This window comes from Ascaphus truei, chromosome 2 (genome assembly GCF_040206685.1).
Source record: "Ascaphus truei isolate aAscTru1 chromosome 2, aAscTru1.hap1, whole genome shotgun sequence".
Lineage (NCBI taxonomy): Eukaryota > Metazoa > Chordata > Amphibia > Anura > Ascaphidae > Ascaphus > Ascaphus truei.
Window position 1 is genome coordinate 365,339,793 of NC_134484.1, and position 27,889 is coordinate 365,367,681.

Sequence of the window (27,889 nt, forward strand, 5' to 3'; positions counted from 1 at the left end):
ATCAAGTCTTGCTGCTGTTCAATATCCTTTTGGATTGCATTTATTTTAAGAGTATACTTGAAAATAACCATACATTTATCTGAATACTTTATTTTCTGGTTGCTATGGTGCTGTCTAGATTTGATCTCACCTACAGTACCTTTGGCGTGCCTTTAGGGTAATGCCATCTAAGGGGCAGAACAACAAAGCTTCATTAACGTAGAACTTATAATGTGACTTGACCTACTGTAAAACCGTAACAGACAATATTTTTCCTGAGGTAAATACATACAGTATCTGCAAGTCTAATTATATTCTAAAAAAAATGGCTATTGATGTGTATAGTAGCATAGACTTAAAACCACGCTGTTAGCACAACTTTTTATTATCTTCCAATGAAGGGGCATTAAGCATGTTTAACTTAAAGTTGGCATTACTCCCAACAAGATCCTGAAATATGGGATTTTGGAGGTGAGATAAAGAGAAGAGATACCTTCGAGCACAACTTACACATCTACAGTAAGATACCTGAGAAATATGCCAATTTGAATATGTAAAGTATATTCAAAAGATTTAAATGTGCATATTTTCCAGGTGTTTAGTTTTGTTCATGGTTATCTCTCCCATATTGTATTAAAGGTGTGATTTGAGAGGTTCTATACTAAATAGGACTTGCACTCCCATGTAATAAACTATACTATGGTTTTTAGTGATTAAAGTGAATGTAGGACATGTTTGTTTGATCTAATATGATATAGTATATTGACTGTATTAAGAATGGGTGTACAATAATATCTCTACATATTACAGTATAACAATAATTACCAAGAGACAGAAGTAGTGAACAAAGCTTTCATTCCGAAACAGTTACTTCACTGTGTGAGAACAATAAAGGAAGAAAAAATGTACAGGTCAAATAACACAAACTATCTTTACAGAAAATCTCCTCTTTTTTGTGGCAGAACTGTCCGGCTCACTAGGCCACCTCAATCTGGATGGGACCAGTAGCTCTGGAGGTGGCATAAGTGACTCCACAGTGGATGCAGGAAGAGGACGTGGTGGAGTGGCAATCATTAAGAGAATAACTCTCTACAAATGAAGCAAGATGTTGCAAATATAGATACCACACAGAAAATCCTAAAGTACACTGCAATAAATCTGTGAGAAAAGCAAATTGGTAATACGGATCCTTTTCAATGTGCTGCTTGTCAGTTGTACTCCTGCACTCTCTGCAAGGGTCTCTGCATATGTTGCTTCATTTGTAGAGAGTTATTCTCTTAATCTGATTATAGTACTAGGGTCAGCTAATTAAGGTTTAATCCCAGGTATCTCTGCATTTTTCTGATAATTATGCTATTCTGACCAACTAGCACTAGGTTGCAGCTGGCAGAGCCTTATGTAAAAGCTTTTGTTATTTACTTTTAGAGGTGTTTTGGGTGGAGGTATATTATTTAGGGAAGTACCACAGACTATCGCAGTCCATGGGAACGGGCCTGAAGAAGGGTCGCTGCAGTCCCCGAAACGTTGCCCCTCTATATTTTACTACCTTGACCTTAACGTGTGTTATACATTGTTCTTTTTTTCCCCTCCCCACACCCTTATGTTTTTACACTCTGTATTGTTCCCTTTGTATTCCCTCCACCCTCCCCTCCCTCTTGATTGTTTACTCATTGTTCACCTATTAGGTTCCATGTACAATAACCTCCAAGCCTTGATTAGGGTTGGCTATGGATGTGCATCATTTCCTTTAATATATCATTACTATTTCAACATTGACGCTTTTGTCTGGTTTTTCTTATTTAGTGCTGGGAACCACTATATAAATTGGTTATTGCAGTATGTTGTTCCTTGTTTTTAATATGTTAGTGTAGGTCTTAATTAACATTTAGTTTGATCCTGCATTTCTTTTTGAAGTGAAACTTCTTTGCTGGCACCTACAAAAATGTTGTTTGGACAAATCTGCTTAGTGATGGAATTGTGTAATGGAAGTGATGGCTTCCTCCCCGCACATGCGCAGAAACCGGTAGCACCTTCTTCTCTGTGCATGCGCAGAAGTCTCTAACAAGTTCTTCCCTGCGCATGCACAGAAGCAGCCATCGCCTCATGCATTCGCAGAAGCGTCTGTCACCGCGCGCATATGCAGAGGAGTGTTTGCCACCTCCAGCGCAAGTGCAAAGGTGGCCATCACCACGCACATGCGCAGAGGTGTCCGGCACCTCCAGCACATGCGCAGGTGTCTGGCTCTGCCAGCGCATGCGCAGAGGTGTCTGGCTTCATCAGCGCATGCGCAGAGGTAACTGGCTCCGCCAGCGCATGTGCGGAGACAGCCAGCTCTGCCAGCGCATGCACAGAGGCGGCCGGCTCCTACAGCCCATACGCAGAGGCAGCCACCTCCTCCTGCTCATGCACAGAGGCGGAAAACACCGCCAGGGCATGCGCAGAGGCATTAACACACACATACCACCGTCCCTTCACTCCCCGTGGTCTGTGTACACATTCACAAACAAAAGGAATAAATATAGAAGTGAAAATTGCAAAACATATAACACATGAATTGTACATACCTTAACATACAGTAACTGTAATGATATTTTTTTTTAAATACAACAGGTGGTGTGTGCCAAAAGTCTTTGTGTTTTGTCACTGAAACTGTGTTTTTATTTTTACGATTTACATTGAACTAAAGAATTTTGAAAGAAACTAATTTAGATACTGTACAATCCAAAATATATTTATCTTTAGTTATCATGTCAATTATATCATGTATTCCAAGTGATAGTATGAAACTTTCGACACAAAAATAAATAAAAAATTATACTTTCAAATCTCTTTCATTGAATTAAAAACATCACCTTCACAAATACAATGTATGTGACAAAACACTGACAAAAGACAAAGAAGTTTCCCTTAAAATGCGCGTGTTCGGCACACACACTGGTTTTTTTTATTACAATACACCAATCCCACAAATATTTGTAATAAAGTAATATTACATGCAGTCCAAAAATATTGTTTACATTTTTATTTGTGCCACCATAAAATCTGTGCATTACATTTATTCTGATATTACGAGCAAATATGTGCTGTAAAGTATTTATGTACAGTTTTTTTTTTTTTTACAACAAATAATTTAGTAAATGGAGATATAGAATGTGTTTACATGCACATGGAACAGGCATATCCAGTACTCCCTCCATGGTGAACTAATTGTTATAAATAGCTCCTCTAAGTAAAATCACATTCCAGGGCTTCAGAAGTCTCTCCCACAGGATTCTTATCAGCTCAAGTAATCTTCTTCAATATATGTTAAGCAGCTTTAGTTAACCAACTGTATCAGTTGTGACAGTTAAATAAAACAACATTGTGTCATTAAAAAGTGAAAGCTATCATCTTTTTATTGTCAGCAGGTTCCTGACTCCCCATGGGTACGAGTGATATCTACAAAGAGACAGATATGAGAAAAACAAAATATAATTAGGTGTCTTTGTAAACTGGATATGCTAACATCCAGTCAATAGTGATGCTCTTATCAGATGTCAGAACTAAGTTTGCAATGACCTCTGTAAGCATTATTGAATGTTATCCATTTTAGCCGAATTGATTGAGGCTATAAGAGAAGAGCAGATTCTACCTTTCGGAATATGGCCCTCTGCATTGGCTATATAACCATGATATACGGTAAATTGTGATACTTTTGGGACCAACTGTACTTGTCATATTTGTGCTCTCTATGTAGAACTGTTGATATCCTGTAATGTAAAAACTAATTTTCTAAGGACATAGACTAATGGAACAGTCTTTAAAATAATCACATACTGTATGTTTTCCAAAAGACAAAAAAAAAATGATTTGTTCCTTAGCTTGACATAGCCCACATTTTTCTGCATTAGACCTCATCTCTGTTGTAGGTACCGTACCAACAATGTTGCTTCCTCACTGGCAGCAAAAGTGTGAAACAAATACAATTGCACCTCTTGAATATTTTGTTGCAGTTTGCTATGCTGCAGAATTAAGCGTTTACTGGAAAATTATGATTGTGATAACATGTTTCATTATTTTAAGTACAATACACATGAAAAACAAAGTGGCAGAATCATAAACAAGTAAAGTGATTAGGAGAATAACAAATGTAACACAAGGGAACACTAGGGAAATTAGGATTGATTAGCTAAGAGAAGTGAAGGCACAGGTACTGTAGACTTGATTTCTGTGTTTAAAGACTTGAAGTACAAAGAAGTGTTTATTACAAACATTTTTTTAAGACTAAGACTTACTTCTAGCAGGGTAAAACGTGTTCTACTTTCTAATAAAACATTAATTGTCCTCCATTGTTTTTGTTATTTTTCGAGCCTATTCAGACAGGTGCCTTTTGGTGTGGCAGGAAAAAAGAGCTGATAGATAGTTCAATACTCTTAAAGGGTTACATTTAAAAAAAGACATTAGCAGCCATACGGGCTGCTTTCTGACGCTCACCATTGACATCAATGGGGATTTTTGGTCAAAAATGGCCCCAATGACCATTTCTGTCTTTATTGAACAAGTCTCTAAATCTATTTTATATCTGCTATATATCAATGAACATGTGACTATTTAAATACATTTACATTTGTTTTTATAAACATTAAGCATACCTGTTGGAAGGTAAATTGTAGTAGCCACTGTCTTCCAGAACTTCTTCTATCAAGGTCTATATGTTTAAAGAAAACATCAGTTTAGTACAAATGTCGATCTTCTCCTATGAACACCACATTTAAAAGTGCCCATCATACCTGCATTTGCTCATATGTTATTCCCTCTTCAAATTCAAAGCTGCTAGGATTGCCTATTCGGAAAAAAAAGAATAAAACTATACAATCTCCATCATGTACTTCTTCGAGAGTTTGGTAAGTAGGCATGTTATACTTATGAAAAATTTGTGAAAAAGCAAATTGATAATTCTATATCAAAAACAGTTATTTCATAACTTATTACTGTAGTGTTATTTGTTGTCTTGATTTATGATACACATTAAATATTCTGTATTAGAAAGAATGATTCTTAAATTAGCCTTTGTTTAGTGGGCTGATTTATCAACAAGTTGTCAGACAGTCTCAGGTATAAGAAATATTGCATTGAACTCTCATTATAGAGGAGGCACTGTAAGTAATGCATTGCAGTCACAGTATGTGTTTGGGACCCATTCATGTGTAGGAAGACTTTTACCCTTATTCAAAGTGAACATGCTGCACCAATATTGCATTTTTACTTAAAGTACCTGTATCAGCCATTCAAAACTACTTAAGAGAAATTTTTACTTAAGTAGCCCTAACATGAAGGCCATTTACAAGGTACGAAGATTTCAGGGTGCTTGTAAACTGATCTAACTAAATATGAAGAAGGTTTTATTCCAAATATGTATTTTATAATTTAAAAAAACACAACAGACTGGAATTGATCTCCACAGTTGTTGTTTCCCTCTTGGTGTCTGCTGGGAGCTAATGTGAGTTCTGCCCTGCTTATTTGGGGATATCCAATTATGTAGTTATGTACTAGACTTTTAATAGGATTCACAAACACCATGCAGAACGAGAGTTAAATAAACAATAGTTTATTCTGTCCGGAGCCAACAGGGAGCAACACAATACAAACACATAGCAACAACTCACCAGAACGCACAAAGAGCAAGGTGCGAAGCAATCCCAGAGTTAGCATACCTAGGATGCCAATTTTATCCGTCCACTCAGAGTATCCCAGTAACACGATAACCACCTCTGGTTCACAGTTCCCTTTTACAGTTACTCTCTAGACACCGAGACCAACTATGAACAACTATGGAACCTGATCAGCATCGGCTTGTATATTTTCCCTACCTCCATCTGAAAACATGGAGAACCGGTTGCCAACCAATCAGTGGAGACATTTCCTCCACTGAGCCAATCAGAAGGCTCGACCGAATCAATCTGAAACGTGGGCGGTGACACCGTCTAAGGACTGGTGAGTATGGAAAATTAGAACTGACCAATGGAAACCAATCTGATGGGACTAGGACCCAGGCATCAGTTTCCAATTACAGCTCCATACCTCAAACAGGGATAGATGCCTGACTGCCGGGGAGAGAACAATACTCCGCTTTTGTAGTCTGCACATTCCCAGAATGAGGGACCACCCATCTCCATCTCACCCTTGTCTAGAGAAACTGGACCTGGCTCTATACAAAGGCCAGTCCCTGATCATTGTATGCTAGCCACTCAACTTTTGATAGTCACACAGAAACACATAGATACATAACAAATGCTATTTACAGATAGCTTACTAAGGGTTACATATTAGCAGGGCTTTCAGCCATTTTTGTGGCTCTGAGATGGCCATTTGACTCTTTACCTGGGTTGTCAACCAGACTGGATGGGGCAACGAGCAGGCTTAACATTTATTATGCCGAGCCCCATTGCCACTACAGTACCATCACACGTTTGTGACACCGTTCTGCTTCAGAATTAGAACCATTTTACTACCACAGGGGGCTACAAAGCCTCTCAGACAGTTTTGCATTAGTTTTCAGGCTCCTTTGGGAGTGAAAGCGTTAAGCAGCTTCTGCACCACTGCTACTTACTGGTATACTGTATATATTAGTAAAGATTGAATATTTCTGAATTTGTCATAGTAAATGTGCATCTTAAACATTTTAAGACAATTTAAATGCAATTGTGCATGGTTGCACTTGAAGATAGGACTATTTAAAGCTGAAACACAGAGACACCATATTGTCTGTATTTATACTGTATATCTACTGTAGCACCTAAATAGTTAACAAAAGAAATAGCAGAGAATTTATATTAGAAGGGCAGAGTTCATTATCTTCCAGCAAATAATGTACAAGGTCATTCTGGACAAAGAGACTGTAGAATATGAGAGGCTGAGAATTTAAGGAGTAGAATGTAGGGGAGTACAGGATGGGAGATAGCATGGTTAAAACAAACATACCAATAAAGAGCACAGCTGGGGAAAGACTGTTGAAATTGGGGCTAGCCCATATTTGGGTAAGTCCAGATGTCAGGGAGTGTGGTATAAATGTTATGTTCGTATAAATTGAAATCAGCACGGCTGAATGCTTAAATGCGATACCAACAGAAAATGCAGTTCTCTACTCATAACTGAGAATGCCTGTAAAGACCTACAGTATATGATGCAGAATGCTTCCTAATTCTGAATAAACTATTGGAACAAAAAACGATCAGTTCAATTATTGATTGAGGTGAAGTACCTATTTTCAACATTGATAATGTTAGATAATGTCATCTGTAAGCAGCAGACTTAATTTGTGTAACACTCGTTGCCCATCTTTATGGGAAATAGCGGTAATTATGGTACTGGTGCTACCTGTTTGACTGTGCAAATCAGCGTTAGGTCCCACCCCTGTGACAGGTTCCATGATGACATGGGTGACGTGCCTCAGACCAGGGAAGCTACACGCAGGCGCCACACTACCAGACAGGGGGATACCTTTGGGTTCGGGCTGTGGCCCTGCCCCAGCATTACGTCCCGTAACACGGGTGACACGCCATGCACAGAGGAAACCATGCGCAGGAAACACGCTATGAAGATCACTACTTGCTACTTCTTGATTGTCTACCTGGCCTTTATATGCTCAGCCAGCCCTTTAGCAATTTGGCTAAGAATAATTCTTCGTTGCTGAATGTAGTGCTTACCCCAAGAATCCTGCTGCCTTGTCCTGTTGCCTTGTGCATTTTGATCCTGTCTTGTCTCAGTGTTTTTGACCTCGTCTTGTACCTGGACCCTCGACTTCTCCAATATTCGACCTCTGCTTGCATCTGGACCTCTACCATGTCTACCCATGGACCCCGGCTACCCTCTACAACCATCTGACTTCTCTGACCCTAGACCACGGCGAGTATCCCAACTATTCTAACTTCTCCAACCCTGATCCGGCTATACGAATATCACTCTGCACTCCGGACATGGTCTCGCAGCTAGAGGTCGGTATACCCTACCATCCCATGCTTAGCCCCACAAACATGGACCCCGCTGAGGTGGGTCGAGTCTTGAGCATGCGCGCCAACATGTTTGACAGACTGGAAAAATATCTGGAGCAAAATAACCAACGTATGGTGCTACTGCAACAGACTGATCAGACACAACATCCCTCTTTCCACTCTGTGTCCCCAGTCCCTGCACCCACTCCTCTGGCCAGAGCTTCCGAATCACGACTGCCTACCCCCAACAGCAATGGCGGTGACCCACATGGCTGTAGCGGTTTTCTTAACAAGTGCTTCCTCCAATACGAACTGATGCCTTCTCGTTTCATGTCTCAGCGATTTAAAGTGGCACATATAATTTCCTTATTGATTGACTACACCCTGGCGTGGGCCTCACCTATCTGGGAACAGAGGCCGGACCTCACCAGTGACATTGCACGCTTCACTAAGGAGTTCCGCAGGGTATTCGACACACCCAAAAGCAAGGTAACTGCTGCCACATTACTCTTACATATCTCCCAAGGTAGATGTCCCGTGGCCCGGTACGCTCTCGAGTTCCGGACCATAGCTGCGGAGACCAGTTGGAATGATGAGGCATTGACAGCAGCCTTCTGGCAAGGCCTGTCCGAGAATCTGAAGGACAAACTTGCTGCTCAGGAATGTCCCACAGAACTGGAGGAGCTCGTCACCCTATGCATCCGGGTGGGCCAGCGGTCACAGGAAAGAAGAGCCGAAAGAACCCGGCGCAAGCAAGGTATACAACCTCTTCACAGTATTTACCCAGGGGCTGCTCAGCCGTCTCCACTGCACCTGGAAGAACCCATGAAACTCGGTGGCAATAAGCTATCACCCAGCGAAATACAACGCAGATGCAATGCCGGACTCTGTCTATATTGCGGTAACATTGGATATCAGGTATTTGCTTGCTCTCATAAGTCGGGAAACGCCAGGTCCCAGTGAGAGCCAGGAGAATCACACTGGGAACACTATTTTCTTCTCCTTATAAAAAAATGCAAACCAGGATTTTAATCCCCATCACTCTAATCAGGATACCTTCCATACCACCGCACGGGCCTTTCTGGACTCCGGGTCAGTGGGTAATTTCATTGACCAGGGATTCGCTGAAAGAAATAAAATTCCCTTGGAACACAAGAAGTACCCAGTAGGACTGGAGGCTATTGACGGTTGACCCTTACAACTTGCATTTATATCTCTGCAAACCATTCCCTTTCAGTTGCAGATAGGAAAGGTTCAAACCAAGAGGATCCACTTGGACGTCATCCATACCCCTACGGTCGACGTCATCCTTAGACTTCCATGGCTCCAAGTGCATAACCCTCGGATAGACTGGACTGAATCACAGCCTTTACAATGGAGCTCTCATTGCTTGAAGAACTGTTCTGTTTTGTCCAAAAAACTATGTGGGGTTTCAGTACCTGTACAAGTAAACATACAGTTACCCGAAATCTATGCTGACTTTCAGGACGTATTCAATAAGGCACAATCAGAGGAATAACCACCTCACTGGTCATTCAACTGCCCCACCGATCTACTGCCCAGCTCAATTCCCCTGTAAGGATGTTCCTACCCCTTATCTCCTCCAGAGACCAAGGCCATGAAGGAATACATTCAAGAGAACCTACAAAGGGGATTTATTCGTACGTCCTCGTCTACCGCAGGTGCAGATTTTTTCTTTGTAAAGAAAAAAGATGGATCTCTCACACTGTGCATCGATTACCGGGGACTTAACAAGATCACGATAAAGTACTCTTTACCGTTAATTTTCAAACTCTTTGACAGACTGCATGGGTCCACAATCTTCACCAAGTTGGACTTACGAGGAGGTTACAATCTAGTAAGAATCAGTCAGGGGAACGAGTGGAAGACAGCCTTTAACACCCGGGATGGACATTACGACTACCTTGTTGCCATTCGGACTTTGTAATGCTCCAGCGAAATTCCAGGACTTTGTTAATGAAGTTTTCAGGGATCACATTGATGATATCCTAATCTTCTCCAAATCCATACAGGAACATTATGGTCATGTGAAACAGGTCCTTCTAGAATCATTTATTCGCTAAATTAGACCAGGGAAGCTACACGCAGGCGCCGCACTACCAGGCAGGGGGATACCTCTGGGTTTGGGCTTAGGCGTGACTACATGGGTGACGTGCAATGCACGGAGGAAACCACGCGCAGGTGCCTCGATACGAGGATCACGCAAGAGGTTAATTTCCAAACACAACGCTGACCCAGGATCACCTACACCTGAGGCACACTCAGCCCCCTGACTACCGATTGGCCGCATGATTACCTAGTGGGCGGTTGATTCTAATCTGTGGCAGCTGCTTGCTACTTCTTGACTGGCTACCTGGTCTTTATATGCTCAGCCAGCCCTCTAGCAAATTGGCTGAGCATAATTCTTCGTTGCTGAACGTAGTGCTTACCCCAAGCATCCTGCTGCCTTGTCCTGTTGCTTTGTGCATTATGATCCTGTCTTGTCTCACAGTGTTTTTGACCTCGGCTTGTACCTGGACCCCTGACAATTCTAATCTTCGACCTCAGCTTGCATCTGGACCTTTACCATCTCTATTCCCGGATCCCAGCTACCCTCTTACGACCACCCGACTTCTCTGACCCTAGACCACGGCGAGTATCACGACTATTCACACTCCTCCAACCCTGATCCGGCTATCACTCTGCACTCCGGACGCAGTCTCGCGGCTGGAGGTCGGTGTACCATAACATCTCCACCTTGGCCTCACGGTTCCGTCTTGTTTGTGATGAGCACCCATTACATTGACTTACAGAAAGCCTGAGCCTCTGCTTATGGGGAGCCTGGGGTGATGGTATGTTCTCTCTCTCTTTCTCTCTGGTGCAGCACCTCCACCTATGAGGATCCCGAATAGCGGGATGGCTCCTCATAGGAACACGTATACATTAATGGTATACCCCAAAATTACAACACAACAGGATTAATTCTGTGGTCCCACCATAGGCCCAAATATTACCCACAGTCACTATACACAATAATAACAATAGGAATGCCCTGGGGTAGCTAGCCCCAACGTTACCTAGGGTGCTTGGGCACCTATACCCTTGTGTCCTGGAAACAACCCTTCCCAAAGTGTGTATGAGAACAGCGCTACTCTCCCCCTTGCGTTGGTGCACAGGTACCTTCCTGGTTGTGGCCTAACCAGGGAGTACTCCAGACGAGCTGTGGTCAGCAACGGGGTTCCACAGCGCAGGGTCTCTGACAGCAACCCCTCACGCCTAACACCAGGAAGCTGCACGAGGTATATGCCAAAATAGGCTGAGTGGCTGCGCCAACCACAACCTGGCTGACACAACTTTGCTGCTTCTCCTGAGCAACGGAGCTGATCTTCCCCCCAGGAGGTAAAAAGGGGGTTCCCTGCTACATGTGTTTCTCACGATACAATAAATGATTCAGTTTAATTTTAAGTACAGTATAACATACATTTTTGATTAGTTCAGTCTTAACAGTCATTATATCAAATTGTTTAAATCAATAAAAACATGCAAAAGTGTTAATGGATATATTAAGGTTATTTTGTAACTCTAAAGCAGTGCAGTTTGGTCAGGATATTTGGCCTAGCAGTAATGCCAACATGACTACAATTTGAATTTGAGGGATAGGAAAGTACATCAAAGTGGTAGTGTTTGTCTATTAACAGATATGCCTTCTCAGTGAAGCATTTATATATTCTTTGAAAAGCAATGCTTTATGACATTAATTTTCTTTTCCATTTTTCATTATGCTTCTCTAAGGAAGCACTGCTTTGATCTGCACTCTGAGTATGAGTCTGTTATTAGAAATCTGTAAATAAAGTATTGTACTGTATGAACATACAGTGATCTGAGTCAAAGGAGTTTTAAACACAGACAGATCAAGGGCATTGTACTACTATTAATGATCCCATGTATTACGTATTAGTCTTTGCAAAATAAATATAAAACATACATTGTTTTATAATGTATTGAATTCATATTGTTACCTGCAACATCTGTGGCCTTGCTTAAATCTATCCTTACGCTTTATTGTGTGCTGATCAATAAACACAGCCTAGATTACTGCAATTTCTTGTCAGAGTTCTTAAGTCTTATACAGTATTGCTCACCTGTTCGGTCATTGATGATCAATGATTTTCCTCCCAATGACTGAAGCAATACATGGCAGTCTGCAGTAAAAAAGTTGGGTTCAATAAGCTCAGGCGATCCCTGCAGGACCTGAACAAAAATTGAAGTACTATATAAACACCAACCATATATGTATAAAATGGAAATTGATGTATTACCTTTGAGAAAATAAATATCAGAAGTCAGAACCAGTTTAATTCCAATTTAAATGTATCGAATAACTAGGGAGATTTTTATTTTTTTCCGCTCTCCCGCTTCTCCGCTCTCTCCCACTTCCTCTCTCGACCCTCGTTCTCTTCACCCCCTTCTGTCCATCTTTCCCCACTCCTATCTCTCTCCTCATTTCTCTCTCTCTCTCTCCACTGCACCTATTTCAATTAGTACCTTCCCCTCTCTCCCTTCCCCCTCTACCATACCCTCCTTCTTTTTTCCTTTCCCCGTACTCCCTTATCTCTTTCCCCTCCCTCCCTCCCTCCCCATCCCTCCAGTCTCCTTTCCCTGGTCTAGATGCTAGAGTAAAGCTGCTTAAATAATGGGTTTATATACTGTAGATCAGGGGTGGTCAATTCCAGTCCTCATAGGTCAACAACAAGTCAAGTTTTAAGGATATCCCTGCTTCAGCACAGGTGGCTCAATCAGTGGCTCAGTCCTATGTAATTAGTAGGGGGGAAGAATCTCCCCTGTCACTGGCACTAATGCTACCTTACTCTATAGTATGAAGATGTAATAGAGGCTTAGATAGGGTCAATATACAGAACAGAGAGTAATATTGCAATGCCTACATGATATGCCCCTTCAGGTACTGAGAAACAAAGAGAGGGACTTTTGTACAAATAACAGAAAAAAAATGGTAGTAATTTAAAAGGGCATGCTTTGGCATGGCCCAGATCACAGGTACAGTACAAAACTTCATTCAATTTAGGCCCGGACAAATTAAGCTGCAGTACGGTACTATCGTTTAAAAAAAAAGTGTAGTATTTTAATAGTGCAATACATCAAAGTTGTCCAGCCAAAAAATATTGGATCCGATACAAAAAGAACAAATACCGCATTTTTTTAATATTATCGGCTATTCATCATATTCCGATATCAGAACCGATGAACAGCATAAAGACAGCAAATATTTTATCACCTACTCCAGGCTGACGTGAGCTCAGTCTTTCCTATGTATATAATGGCCATTACATAAATAATAACACACAATCCCAGCAAGCTCTAACCCCAGAACGCACCACATCATATACAGTACATATATACAGTATTAGTATTTATGTCAAAAGGAGTGCTACTGAGCGTGTATACAAATGTATACAACAAATGACAAAAATACCCAATGCTACATCCAATGTGACAAAATATATAGTTAAATACCTCAAGGTTAGTATTCTCATGAGGGGTCATTTAGTTAAACCCATTGGCCAAAGCGTTATAAGACTGCAAGCAACGCCAAGGCATGACCAGTAAGCAGGTCCTAACACTACCTATGCAAATTCTCATTTACCTCTGCTGGAGGGAGAATGACCTCAGTGGGTCTGTCCACACAGGAACATGTATTTAAAGTAGTAGGCTTTTTTTCATGTTTCTACATCAATACTGACATTGAGGTATTTAACTATATATTTTGTCCCATTGGATGTAGCGTTGGGTATTCTCCATTGTCATTTGTCATTACAGTATGTCATTATATAAATAAGCAAGACAAGCTAAAACAACCTGAAAAAGATGACAAAATAGTAATTAACATGGAGTACAGTACATATTAACCCCTTAGAAGCCCCCCGGGCAACTAGTCATGGGTTTCATCGTGCAGGGATTGTTTCTTGGTTTTATTTTTATAGTGACACTGAAGATGGACAGAACCCCTATGTAGCACTCTATTCCTATGTGAGATGATGGGTTGAATTAAAATAATTTTATTGATGAACTCGTTAAAACAATGGGGTTTAAAACATTTATTAAATAATACCAAGTGTTTCAATGGACTCTTGGGGTAGTTTACTCCAGAGGAGTGTTGAATGGATAGTTATGTCCAGTGTTAGTAAATTCATCATATACTAGTAGTATTCCTCATATACAATGGTCATCTAGGGATTGGTTTGGAGTAGGAATGAAAGTGATGACCAAATATGTAGTGCCACAGTGTTGAGTACTTGTTTGGTGCACCTTTATCTGACACCTTCTACTTTGCTGCTGTAATGTGCAGCCAGTATTGTGATATGGTTGTGTATTACAATCATAGGTAGCTGTGCACCAACATGTGATCACTCGCGCTAATTAAAGAGTAATTATGCTTGAGTGCTAGAGAATAAAATGTTATATCGTGAAAACTTGGGATCTGATGATTGCAGATCTCTTGTTCGCACTAGTACTCAAAGGGTTAACACGGATTGAACAGAGGCACTGCAGAACCTCCTATAGTGGTTAGGTAAGGAGTGTCTGCTAAGTAAAACACCTTATAGGATCTATGCAGGTTAATGATATAAATCCTTATCCTAGATGGTGTTGTACTACTCCATACATGGTAAGTGACTGGCACTTCAGAGGTTAATATCTGGATCAGAGACTAGTTGCTTATAAAGTAAGTATAATCCTGTGACTTAATGTTGTGGTAGATTATTAGCAATAGAGTAGTCTACTTAGCAGACACTCCTTACCTAACCACTATAGGAGGTTCTGCAGTGCCTCTGTTCAATCAGTGTTAACCCTTTGAGTACTAGTGCGAACGAGAGATCTGCAATCATAAGATCCCAAGTTTTCACGATATAACATTTTATTCTCTAGCACTCAAGCATAATTACTCTTTAATTAGCGCGAGTAATCATGTGTTGGTGCACAGCTACCTATGATTGTAATACACAACCATATCACAATACTGGCTGCACATTAGAGCAGCAAAGTAGAAGGTCTCAGATAAAGGTGCACCAAACAAGTACTCAAAACTGTGGCACTACATATTTGGTCATCACTTTCATTCCTACTCCAAACCAATCCCTAGATGACCATTGTACTGTATATGAGGAATACTAGGGCCAGTGAATTTACTAACACTGAACATAACTATCCATTCAACACTCCTCTGGAGTAAACTACCCCAATAGTCCATTGAAACACTTGGTATTATTTAATAAATGTTTTAAACCCCATTGTTTTAACGAGTTCATCAATAAAATTATTTTAATTCAAGCCATCATCTCACATAGGAATAGAGTGCTACATAGGGGTTCTGTCCATCTTCAGTGTCACTATTACTCTTGCCTCTCTAAGCACCAATCCTTACATTACATTATTAGCTGTAGCGGGGGTATCTAACAATTTTATTTTTATAGTTGGGCATCGGCCCTTTATTGGATTAATCTGCAGGTACTAATGAGGATAAGGAGGACAGCCTTCATCCCGGCAGGGGTAAGTAATAATTGTATTTAATTAGGGTATAGATTGATTGCCAATGTGGCTATGTAGGCCCTTATTGATGGTCTACAGTAGGTTGCCAAAATGACAATCATTGGTTTCATGGCTTTGTTTTGAGTATTTTATTATTTATTGTAATGTATATTTTATGTCATGAATTTTATTATCCTTTCCAATTGACAAACGTCCTATTAACCAGATTTGGCTAACAGGACTATTACCCATTACTGTGAGTGTGTGCATGGGGGGGGTACTCTTGTTAGGGGGTAATGGTAGTGAGTGATGGGGGTAGTTTTTCATATTAAAATCAGTATTTTTTTCCCATTAAGCTTACTATTGATTGTCAATGTTGCTATCTAGGCTCCCACTAAAAGGGCCTTGGTAGCCACATTTGTAAAATAGGGATATTGGGCATTAGTCTAGAGGGTGATTATGTCTGTTTAAGGGGGTGAAGGAGAGTTGCCCCGGGGAGGGGACGGGGGAGTTGCCCCTGGGAGGGTGGCAGGAGTGATTAAACCTTTGGCTACCTTATTGGTTAGTAAAGAATTGTATGGCAATGTTTTACTAGCCACTATGTTGCCAACGGGGTTAGGTAGTGTATTTTCTTTATATATATATATATATATTATTAACCCCTTTGGTGCATGTGGTATACCTCGGTAACCACAGTCATCAAACAGGTTAATGTTATTTTGAACAGAGACTTCTGTAATAATAGATATTACAGAAGCCTATGATAGAAATAATATCACAAGGTGGTTATTAATGCATTATTAATGGTTACGTTAATTCCTGCATCATGACTTTGGACCAAATATTGCACTTGGTAAATTATTACCACAATTGTTATGAATACCAACTTAAAACTGCAGTAATAACACACATATTTTTATTTTTTTTGACCGGGTGCAATATTCACTACTTTTTAATGGAGTTTGATGTATCCGGTTATTAGAGTTTAAACTTAATTGAAAAAATAGTGGTGGCATCAAGTTTAGTACTGCACCATTGCTATTTTAGGAATAACAACCCAATTTAGAGTTAGGCGCTACAGAGTCATTAGCAGCTGGTCTTAAAATACAATAATGAGGTCTCAGATTATTGCCATTGTCTATGCATACTTTTTATGTCTTGATCAAGTTTAATATATATAAAATCTAAAAAGAGAAGAAAACACAGGCGCACTCCTAGTGTAATACTATTCAAAACAATTTTATGGGACATAAAGTTCAGACAATTGCCCACTCACCAGAAAAGCAAGAAATCAAGCATGTATGAGATTATACTCAATCGCCAACCACAATCTGCGTAGTCCTTTGCACTGTGTCTCTGGAACCCAGCGTTCTCCGACGTCGCTCCTCTACACTCTGCATAAGCGGAACCTCGTGCGTCTGCACCCGGAAGTGATCTCCTCCGGATACCAGCGGTTAAAATGTTGTTGCTCAATTGCTGGGACCATCGACAACCATGTACAGCTTCTCTCTCTTGACTCTGTGAGTGTGTCACAGAATTTAGCACCGCCCTACGCATTTCGTCATTACAAGATGACTTCGTCAGGGGTTAACCATTGCGTAAAACCTCCCAGCATATATAGGGGGAGAAATGCTAATTAATTAGCCCTGCACACATGATTTATATTTTAAACAATTAAATATATTATGTTCAATCTAGATGAGAACCCGTTTTATCAAATCATAAAATGTGGTATGTAATATCCTACACAAATATTCATCTATTCATTAACCAATTGATATCAAATATCCTTTTACTGAGTTTAATATATATATATATATATATATATTCATTTGATGTTAATTACTATATACAAATAATACCCTTAACAGGGCTTTCCTTGCATATATAGTATCCTCTTATTATTAGATACCAGGAAACTGAAAAATCACAGGATTACCATATATCAAGGAATCCACTGCGTTGCAATGTGTATCTATAATTAGATCTATACCAAATTTATATATTGTTAATTTCATTCCTAAGTGGAGGGAACCGTGGAATCGGATTTCAACACCCAGGAAAAAGAATGCATCAATGCACTTACATCATTTCTGGTGGAATCCGGTGGCACGAACTTCGATTTGAATAACACACAAGGGCCTCAATTAGTGGAGACATTACTTAACCCTCTATTAAAAAGGACTGTGGTTGAAGGACAGGAATTAGAATTGGAGTTAGATTGCAAATTGCATTCAACATCTCAGGTGGAAGACATGGATCCTTTGGCAGATCTTACCCTTGTCCTGGGTGAAGTTGAATTGGAAAACATCACAAAATATAAGCAATCACCTTTTGTGCCTAAATCGATGTATTTTCCTTATCAATCAAAAGGCAATTGATATGCTGGGAGGTTTTACCCAATGGTTAATCCCCGACGAAGTCATCTTGTAATGACGAAACACGTAGGGCGGTGCTAAATTCTGTGGCACACTCACAGAGTCAAGAGAGAGAAGCTGTACATGGTTGTCGATGGTCCCAGCAATTGAGCAACAACATTTCCAGCATGGACGTTTGTAACCGCTGGTATCCGGAGGAGATCACTTCCGGGTGCAGACGCACGAGGTTCCGCTTATGCAGAGTGTAGAGGAGCGATGTTGGAGAACGCTGGGTTCCAGAGACACAGTGCAAAGGACTACGCAGTTGGTGGTTGGCGATTGAGTATAATCTCATACATGCTTGATTTCTTGCTTTTCTTGTCAGTAGGCAATTGTCTGAACTTTCTGTCCCATAAAATTGTTTTTAATAGTATTACACTAGGAGTGCACCTGTGTTTTCTTCTCTTTCTAGGTATCTATAGGGATTGTTGATCCCAATATCGGGCTGCAAATCCAGTGTGGACTACATTTTGGGACTAATTGGACATTCATCAATTGGTCACTTTTTTATATTTTATATATTTTTTATTTTATAAATTTTTTATATAATATCATTTTTTAATATTACATTTTTAGATTCTGTGTATTTAGTGACTAGTGGATAGTGTGCACTTAATACGCAGATTTAGTTTAGGATTGCCTTTTTTTATCAACATTGGTTATTCAAATAATTACTTAGCCATATTCTAGACTTAAAATATCTCACAACCTAATTCTAGTGGTGATATAAGGCGCTACTTTTTTGTTCTTTGTTTTGTTATATATATATATAAAACAAAGAACAAAAAAGTAGCGCCTTATATCACCACTAGAATTAGGTTGTGAGATATTTTAAGTCTAGAATATGGCTAAGTAATTATTTGAATAACCAATGTTGATAAAAAAAGGCAATCTTAAACTAAATCTGCGTATTAAGTGCACACTATCCACTAGTCACTAAATACACAGAATCTAAAAATGTAATATTAAAAAATGATATTATATAAAAAATGTATAAAATAAAAAATATATAAAATATAAAAAAGTGACCAATTGATGAATGTCCAATTAGTCCCAAAATGTAGTCCACCCTGGATTTGCAGCCCGATATTGGGATCACCAATCCCTATAGATACCTAAAAAGAGAAGAAAACACAGGCGCACTCCTAGTGTAATACTATTAAAAACCATTTTATATATATATATAGATAGATAGATATATACATGTGAATATAAATTATGCCTGCGTAATGTTTGCGCTTTATTGCATCAGCAGACGCCCTTAAAACTTTACTTTTAGGGGCCAGACCTCTGTCTGCAATAACTGAGCCTAGCAGAAGGAATCTCTGTAGCATAATGACAGAGGAAGCACGATGCCAGCAGGAAGACAGAAAAAGAAAACTCAAATTTAACTGCGGGTAATTTGAATAAATACTAATAATAATGAATTAGGTATTGTCTGCGCATCAATAAAGCATCAATTGCAGCCATAGCTCCACAAAATGCATGTACTGTAGCAAATACTTGGTTCTTATAGTGTGGTCTGATAAACATGTGGTCTCTATAGATGCATAATAAAGACTAATGCAAGACAGGTGCTATTTAAGGTGTGTACACCCATGTTGAGCTCAATTAGGAATAGACACACCTCAGCTTCGTTTTTCATGTTATTATGTTAATGAACCTCACACAAATGTTTGCAGCTGTTTTTGGACAACTCAAAATTGATGTCCTACTTTGGCGAGCCACAAACTGGCCATTTGCACCCTCACAATGAGTTTGTGCTATGACTCCACTGTTGTTAGCCAACTATATATTAGCCCCAATGTGCCTTAGAGGCTAGCACTGTTTAGTAAATATGGGCCCATATATTATTTCTCAATCAAAAAATCCCTTTGTTATGATTAATATCTTCAAAAAGAATAATCAAGAAAGGTTGATTTTTCTACCTCCTCTTTTGATGTGTTGATTTTATTGAATTTAAGATATACAATATGTTCCATAGTGCTCTTGGTTCACTATGTGTGTTTTCAAGTTCACACAGAAGTTATTGAGAAGGTTAATTGTGAAAAGCAGGAATAGGGTTTTGTCCTTGGAGACAAGGACCCCAGTGACACATGCATTCACTGGGCAGGTTGCATAGAGACTTGCAATGTAACACTGCAAAAGCACTTGGCTCTTTTCCCTATTACAGTGAAGAATAGAATGTTATCCTTGTAAATTTGGTACATAAATCTCTACAACTTATTAGACACTACATTATAAAAATGCACAAGCAAAGTTAATGACACAAACACAAAGTATCATACATACTCATGGGGGAAATATGTGTGTATCTGATGTAGTATGACCAAATACAGAAAAATCAACATTTTAAAAAATAAAAAATAAACATGAGGACATGGTAAATAAGAAATGAATTATTCTAACAATGTTTCAACATAGGAGTTATAAACACAAAATGACAGCTGGTACACTATATACAAATTACATCTTCCAGCTGTTAAATATCAATGATTTAAATCCTCTTAATATTCTTAACATTTGTATTACTTTCTAGTTTTCATTTGTCTTATTGGAAGGTAATATTTACTGGTGGAATATTAGCATTCACAAGCCCCCAAATTCTCAAAAGCTCCCATTAAATATGTGTTTAAGCCATTTTGCCATGGACGATTTAAGTCCTTTCCTTATAAATGGATCTTAAATCTTTCCAAAATGGAGAAGATGTCTTCACAGCATAATGAAAAGGAACCAAAGTAGCTGCAGAAAATCAAGATCAGTCACCACTTCTTTTGACCTGGCATCCTTTTACCTACTTCAAAGGAGAGCAATAAATATTAGGCAAAATTATATAAAGTCTAAAAGCAGCAATGCCAGTTGCTTGTTTTTTATTTAGTTTTTTTCAATCTTACTTTACCTGTACCAGGTGATAATCGACGGTCACAATAAACCTACAAACATGGCGACGGACTACAAATATGGCCACCAAGTTACGAATACAAAGCCGCAATTTTTCTATTGCCTTATGGAGCAAGCCCTGAGTAGAGCAACCATATTGCTTCCCCAGTTTACCTGGTGGATAGCCGGTAAACCCCAGAGGGACCCTGGATGTCAGAGAAGCATCATAGAGGTCCAGAAAACCCCCTGGTTCAGGTCTAATTGTTGCTTTAAGATACATAGAAAAGGACATATATTTCTATTTTGATATGATATAAGTATTTCCTTTTTTTAATTTTTTTTAATCAAGTAGAAAAATTACCTTTTTAATTTCTGCTTTCAAGTTACATGGGTTACTTTGGAGACTGAAAAGGGATTTCTTGAATCTTTCAATAACTCTCATTTTCAAGTTATCATGCAAAGCTGGAGGGAGCTATATTAATTTAGAAAAAAAATTGTGATTAGACTATTTTACATTAAATCTACTATTTCCATACATTGTACTTTAATCATATGTGCTGCAATTAAAAAATAAATAAAAAAATTGATTCTTTCAATTATATTTATTATCCAAGATTTATTTAAACATCATTTTTTACATACTATAATTCACCCTTTTAAGAAAGCTTTTTATATTATTTTTTAAATAAATTTCTATATATTCATAATTTATTATAACGGTATTTTAGCATTTTTACCAAAATTATTATACATATTCACAATTTAAATGTTTTAATTCAACCATATAAAACAAAAAAACAAAACACAGTTATTTGAATCGCAAATATTTAACCACAACAAATCTATCTATTACATTCCATTATTTAGATATATTTGTAAACTTCTGCGATCCCATGATTTATACATTTGCCACCATATGAATCACTATCTATCATCATATTTTAAGATCAACCTTCTTTATGCAACCAAAGCAACAAAATCCTTTTCGGTTAACAAAAATAACAGCATGAGTAGTCTATGTAGTCTATGACATGAACCAATAAGGAGCTACAATGTGGGTCTCAAACAAGCACTTGATAAAAAGTCTCCATGTAGGTAGTCAAATGTCCAATCTGTTGCAATAGTTGCAGCCTCTCAAATCAGGATAACCAATTCTTCACAAAACCAAAACCTCAAAGAGAAAAGAGAGAGGCGCAAAAAAAATTGAAGTGCCTTTATATAGGAAAATGGCATGGGTGATACATACACAAATATACAATAATGCAATGAAAAAAATGTATATACGAAAAATAAAAACAAAAGACTTTGCCTGAGTATTTGGGGCTACTGCAGATGTGCCTAATATGGGTGTTTGATGGACCTTCCTTGTCACACTCAGTCACTGGATCTTCTCTGTGAAGGGTGGTGAAGGGGTTAAAATTATATGTCAGCTCTACAAGTCTCAGGGATTGAAAGGGTTAATATAATCTGCTAGCTTTATCCTTCTTATATGAGCTGTTCCAGTACTGAGAGAATTAACTCACTATACTAGTTGTAATCTTTATTTACTTTTGTTGTTCTCAGTTTATCTTTCATACAATAGCAAGAGCTGTAAAATGTCACAAACAAGACAGCTGCATGCTCTTGATAAATATTCCCTGTATTTCTCTTTGTAATGTAGAAGTAGAAACTGCTGGCCAAACACAAGCAAGATGTAAAGATTTACTAATGCTTTGTCCAAAGACACAGATACATAACTTCTACAGAAACTAGTTATTTCTCACATTGTTAAACATGATATGTTATGTATTAACATGCCCTTGGTTTTCTGTATCAAAAGTCTGGGCACAACTGAATAAACTTTGAAGTGTGGAAGCAGCAGCCCTGTTGTCTGACTCCTATCTTCCCGAGCTCGTATTTGTCTGTGTTTCGGAGACTGCTAAACCAGTGCTGTCCAAATCTCCCTATGTTGAGTGAAGTGATTCCTACCAAAGTGAAAAAGTAACGCTTTCAGGTGGGGTAGGGGAGTGGTTGCACGCTGATCTTCTCTGCTCTGCTCTGCTAATCTGCTGTGCCAGGGTAGTTGTCTCCTGGGAGTGATCTTCAGTTGGCCCCTTGCCCTGGCTTGTGCTGCTTTGACTGCTGCGGCTGGCTCTTCCTCTTTTTCTCAGCGAAACCCGGAAGTGACGTCGGACTCTGGACGTGACGTCAGACATCGGATATGACGCTGGTCTGTGTGCACTGGAAAGATTCCCAAGGCTAGCAGATTCAGTCCCGAAGTGAGCTGGTAGGGCTCAGGAACAGTGCTTGCTGAAACACTCAATGCTTGGTGACCCTCAGTAGGCTCCTACTCCTAAGTGTTTCACCATGTGAATGGCTTTTTCAGGGCTAGTGAACAGGCTTACCCTTTCTGCTAAAATACACTCCGTGTAGTGAAAAAACTTATATCAGGTGTAACTTACCTCTAAAAGTCCTTTTAAACCCTGGTGTGCGTTCAGTCAAAAGGGTATAAGCCTGCAGTAATAATAATGATTCATGTCATAACAAAAAAAATACCTAAAAATTATTGTGTTTAATAAATAAACTTAAAAACACGAAAAACAACTTTATCAATAAACTTTAAAAAAAATAAAAAAAAAAATATATATATATATATATATATATATATATATATATATATATATATATATATATAAAAGAGTGACTCATTCTTGTTATTTTATTTCAAAGGCTATATTAAGATGCTGCGTTTAATTTTTAAATTGAATAAAATTGCCTTACATTCTTGTTTGATTGTTTAAAAGATAATTGCAGGATTTATATATTAGCAATTTCCACTGTAATAGTTAATTACATGATTAATTTAAAAAAAGAGCATGCAAAAAAACTGAATGTCTTTCACTGAGGAATTTGGCTTTACCTACCTGTGGGGTACTGTCTGTAAAGTCGTACACATATATATATATATATATATATATATATATATATATATATATATATATATAAATCATGGGATCGCAGATGTTAACAAATATATATAAATAATGGCATGTAATAGGTAGATATGTTGTGGTTAAATATTTGCGATGGTCCCAACAGATTCAATAACTGTATTTAGTTTTTTTGTTTTATATGGTTGAATTAAAACATTTAAATTGTGAATATGTATAATAATTTTGGTATAAATGCTAAAATACCGGTTTAATAAATTATGAATGTATAGAAATTTGTTTAAAAAATAATATAAAAAGCTTTCTTAAAAGGGTATATTATAGTATGTAAAAGTACATATATATCCCTGTACCCCCCCCCCTCTGGAAACATGTTGAGCTACTGATGTCTGTTGAGTGGTCCTACCTGTGAGGGTCCAGGACAGCTGAGTGTCCGCGATGTTGTGGGGTTACAGAACAGGCTTTCGGTGATCCTTAGGTTCTATCCATGTGGTGACAGCGCCTCCAGTCAAAGCAGTTTGCAGTATAACTGCAGGCAGTCCCTACCATGACAGTCTTACTCCTATACTTCAGGCTAATAGACTGCAACTCCGCCAGAAGTATATAAAAGGGATCTTTATTTATAGCAACCACTACAGCATGGTATAACAGCGTTGAATATAGTAGATTATGGGTTTCAGGACGTTGGATGGTGCTGGCCAGCAGATAATGTAGTGAGGCCTTATCTGAGATCTTGGCTCCTCCACCCAGGGGCTGAAGGTAGCACCAACACACACACTCCTCTCCCCAGGAGGAGAAGAGGAGAACTGACTCCTATAGAAAATCCTCCCTCATGCAAAAAGGGAGGGCACAGGGTCTGCACCATGATTGGCTGCAACACAGACCAAGTGTCACCAACTCTCCTGCCACTCAGGGAGGCTGCGTGAGGGGGGGGGGGTGAGGGGAGGGTAAACCCCACAGGATAGCCTGTCACTATCGTCTGTAGCTATCAGAACTTACATGGCAGGAATGCAGAAAGATAGCTGAACCAGATAGATATATATATATCAGACCTGCTTAAGACATGCAGATGAGCATACAGTTATATTTGCATATATATATATATATATATATATATATATATATATATATGTTCTTCAGTATAAGGCGACACCTTTTTATTGGACTAACAATTTATGTCATAGGACAAGCTTTCGAGAGTTCTCCTCTCTTCTTCAGGTCAAGCAATACTGATATACACAGGGATCAAGGTGCGCACCACCTTGAGAAAGGTCCCACTGGGTGACCGAAACGTCGGTTTATGTGTCGTTTTCAATACAAAAACTTGTGATCAAACTTACCAGAGTGCTGTCTCCTGATCTCGTGCTTCAAACGGTATTGTATGGTTTATTATTGCTTTATGGGACAAGCACCCAATTTTTTCTACTTGCAAGTGGAGTGCCGGCTGCTTCTGTGGATTATATATACATATATATATATATATATATATATATATATATATATATATATATATATATATATATATATATGTGTGTGTGACACAAGGCAGCAGGCACTCTGTAAACAATAAAAATGCTGATGCTTATCCCATATGCGATATTGAAACAACAGGTATTACCAGATCTTCATCCGGAAAGAAGAGACAGCACACAGCCAAGTTGAAATGTCAATATATTGAGGTAACAAAAACCAAGGCACTACTGTACATCCGACGTTTCGTCAGCTACACGTGACCTTCCTCAGGGATGTGTATATATATCCTTTATCCTTTGTTTTCCTGATCTTTATATATATATATATATATATATATATATATATATATATATATATATATATGAAAATATAGCTGTAAGCTCTATTTGCATATTTGCTTTCCTGTGGAGGGTTTTTGTCACTTTTTTTACTCACCATAACTTAACTCAGTATTATGGTTTTTTTTTTTTATATATATATATATATATATATATATATATATATATATATATACATATATATATATATATACATATATATATATATATATATATATATATATATATATATATATATATATATATGTAAATACAACTGTATGCTCATCTGCATGTCTTAGGCAGGTCTGCAACCCCGCCTTTCCCTATTATCACCCAGCAAACAGCACTTCCACTGCAGCAAGGGATTCTGGGAAATTACATGCAAATGAGCACACAGTGCCACCTTTTGCTTCAAAAACCATTTTTAACATGGTTCCCTATAGGCTTAAGCTTGCTGCATGGTCACAGCTTTGAGCACAGCCAGGGTTAAGGTGCATACCCAGAAAACCACCCACAGACAACTGTTTCGACTTTAATGGGTCTCATCAGTGTGGGGTTGATTAACTGGGTATGCAAAGAAGCTAAAGGATGGGCCAACCATAATACTGAGTCAAGTTATGGTGAGTAAAAAAAGTGACAAAAACCCTCCACAGCAAAGCAAATATGCAAATGTAAATACAACTGTATGCTCATCTGCATGTCTTAGGCAGGTCTGCAATATATATATATATATATATATATATATATATATATATATATATATATATATATATATATATATATATATATATATATATTTATAAAGATCAGGAAAACAAAGGATAACAGGCTGACTTTAAAAAGCTCAGAAGGAACATACCTGAGTAATGTAGATAATTTTATGTAGCTGGATTAGAATCTGCTGAATGGGATCACTGATTTGCCGCACCTTCTTTTGTGATACTGCAATACCTGCAGATGCTAAAGAAGATAAAACATAATAGGAAAATGCACCGTAAAGTATTGTAATACAAAGGTTAAAACAGTCAAACATTACTACATTTTGACAAAAGCCCTCAACACTGTTGTCAGACTTGTAAAATATCAATGCAGGCCCTCTTGGTAGAAAGAGGGTTAACAGTTTATAATGGACTTTATTTTGCATTACAATTATTGCAGACAGAAGCATTTTACGAACAAAGAGAATTAATGTATTGCAGGCTGCAGACGTGATTTGCAACACACATTGTTGCTACTATACATTATGCCTCAATAAGGGTTATTCATTAACCCTTTGGGTGCCCCAAGATGTAACCAGTACGTCATGGGGTCTGGACACTGATACACTCCATGCGATTTGTAATGTACTCTCCAGGTACTCACCGCCCGGTCGGGAGTAGGGCGGCCGGTCGCGGGTGCAGGCGCGTGTGTGGCGCGTGTGCGCGCACGGCGCGCATCATCAGTAAGCAGGGGAGAGACTGGGCAGTAGCGGAGCTGCGTTAAGGACTCCCGGCGGCTCCCGTTGCAGGGCGCCGCCATTTTAGATTATGCACTCATGCGCAGTAAGGGTTCTATCGCGGTGGCCAGCCAGGAAGCTCGCGCATGCACAGTGGAAGCACGCAAACTGCCACCAATGAGGAGAAGGCTCTAAGCAGGGACTACAAGTCCCATGAGCCATAGGGGACCCCACGTGATGCCAGGGAGCCAAAAGGGCTGCAGTATCTCCCTGCTAACAGGGATTGATACATTTCACGCGCTAGGAGACAAGTCAGTCGGTGCCAGGAGAGGCTAGAGGAAAGAGGTGAGGGTTCAGGGGTCAGTGACCCACTGCACTAGGCCAGCAGCCCCCCTAGGCCCCATTTAGCCCTGAGCCACTCAGTAGTTTGTGGTGCTTCAGGGACAGGCCCCATGTTAGGGACCCTGCCCCTTAACTATTACAGTGTCAGTTAGGGACACAGCGGACACTGTGCTTCCCACCAAGAGGCTTGGGATCAAGCCTACTCCGTCGAGAGAGCGGAACTGTACCCAGGGTGGACAACCCTGACCGATCAACCCGCTAGAGGAACTAGACGTCGCCAGGAGGTCGCCGGATCCTTTACAAGATCCTTTGAACGCCCAGGTGCCGTCGCACTGGGCAGGTATTGTTAAACATGTGCACCACCTACAGAATACTCATACATAGTGGCAGCACTGACCACAGGACAAGGGTTACTGTGGACACAGTGTGGGGGTACACGGTGGTGGGCAAGGGGTATGCACTCAGAAGAGGGAGTGAATGACATTGGGACTTTAGAGTATAAGATTATTATATGCATATCAGTAAAGGTTATTCTTGTTTATTCATACCAAGTGTGTGTCATTGGTTTGAGTCCTGTGAGGGACCCCTCCCGCACTGTCGG

At 39.2% G+C, this 27,889-nt stretch overlaps 1 protein-coding gene across 4 annotated transcripts in view; it reads right to left on the reverse strand.

Moving 5' to 3' along the window:
- Positions 1-817: 817 nt before the first annotated feature.
- NEK10 (NIMA related kinase 10) overlaps positions 818-27,889 on the reverse strand; it is a 380,936-nt gene continuing 353,864 nt past the window's right edge. For 3 of the 4 annotated variants that reach the window (XM_075586980.1, XM_075586978.1, XM_075586979.1), the window contains 6 exons: positions 26,371-26,471; positions 21,150-21,260; positions 12,092-12,200; positions 4,749-4,801; positions 4,611-4,666; positions 818-3,417 (listed from right to left, as the gene is read on the reverse strand). In XM_075586980.1, coding sequence (XP_075443095.1) covers positions 3,366-3,417; positions 4,611-4,666; positions 4,749-4,801; positions 12,092-12,200; positions 21,150-21,260; positions 26,371-26,471 — 482 coding nt within the window. In that variant the 3' untranslated portion in view covers positions 818-3,365. Of the gene's footprint in view, positions 3,418-4,610; positions 4,667-4,748; positions 4,802-12,091; positions 12,201-21,149; positions 21,261-23,194; positions 23,282-26,370; positions 26,472-27,889 lie in introns of those variants that run through there. The other variant, XM_075586981.1, reaches the window with a different exon arrangement.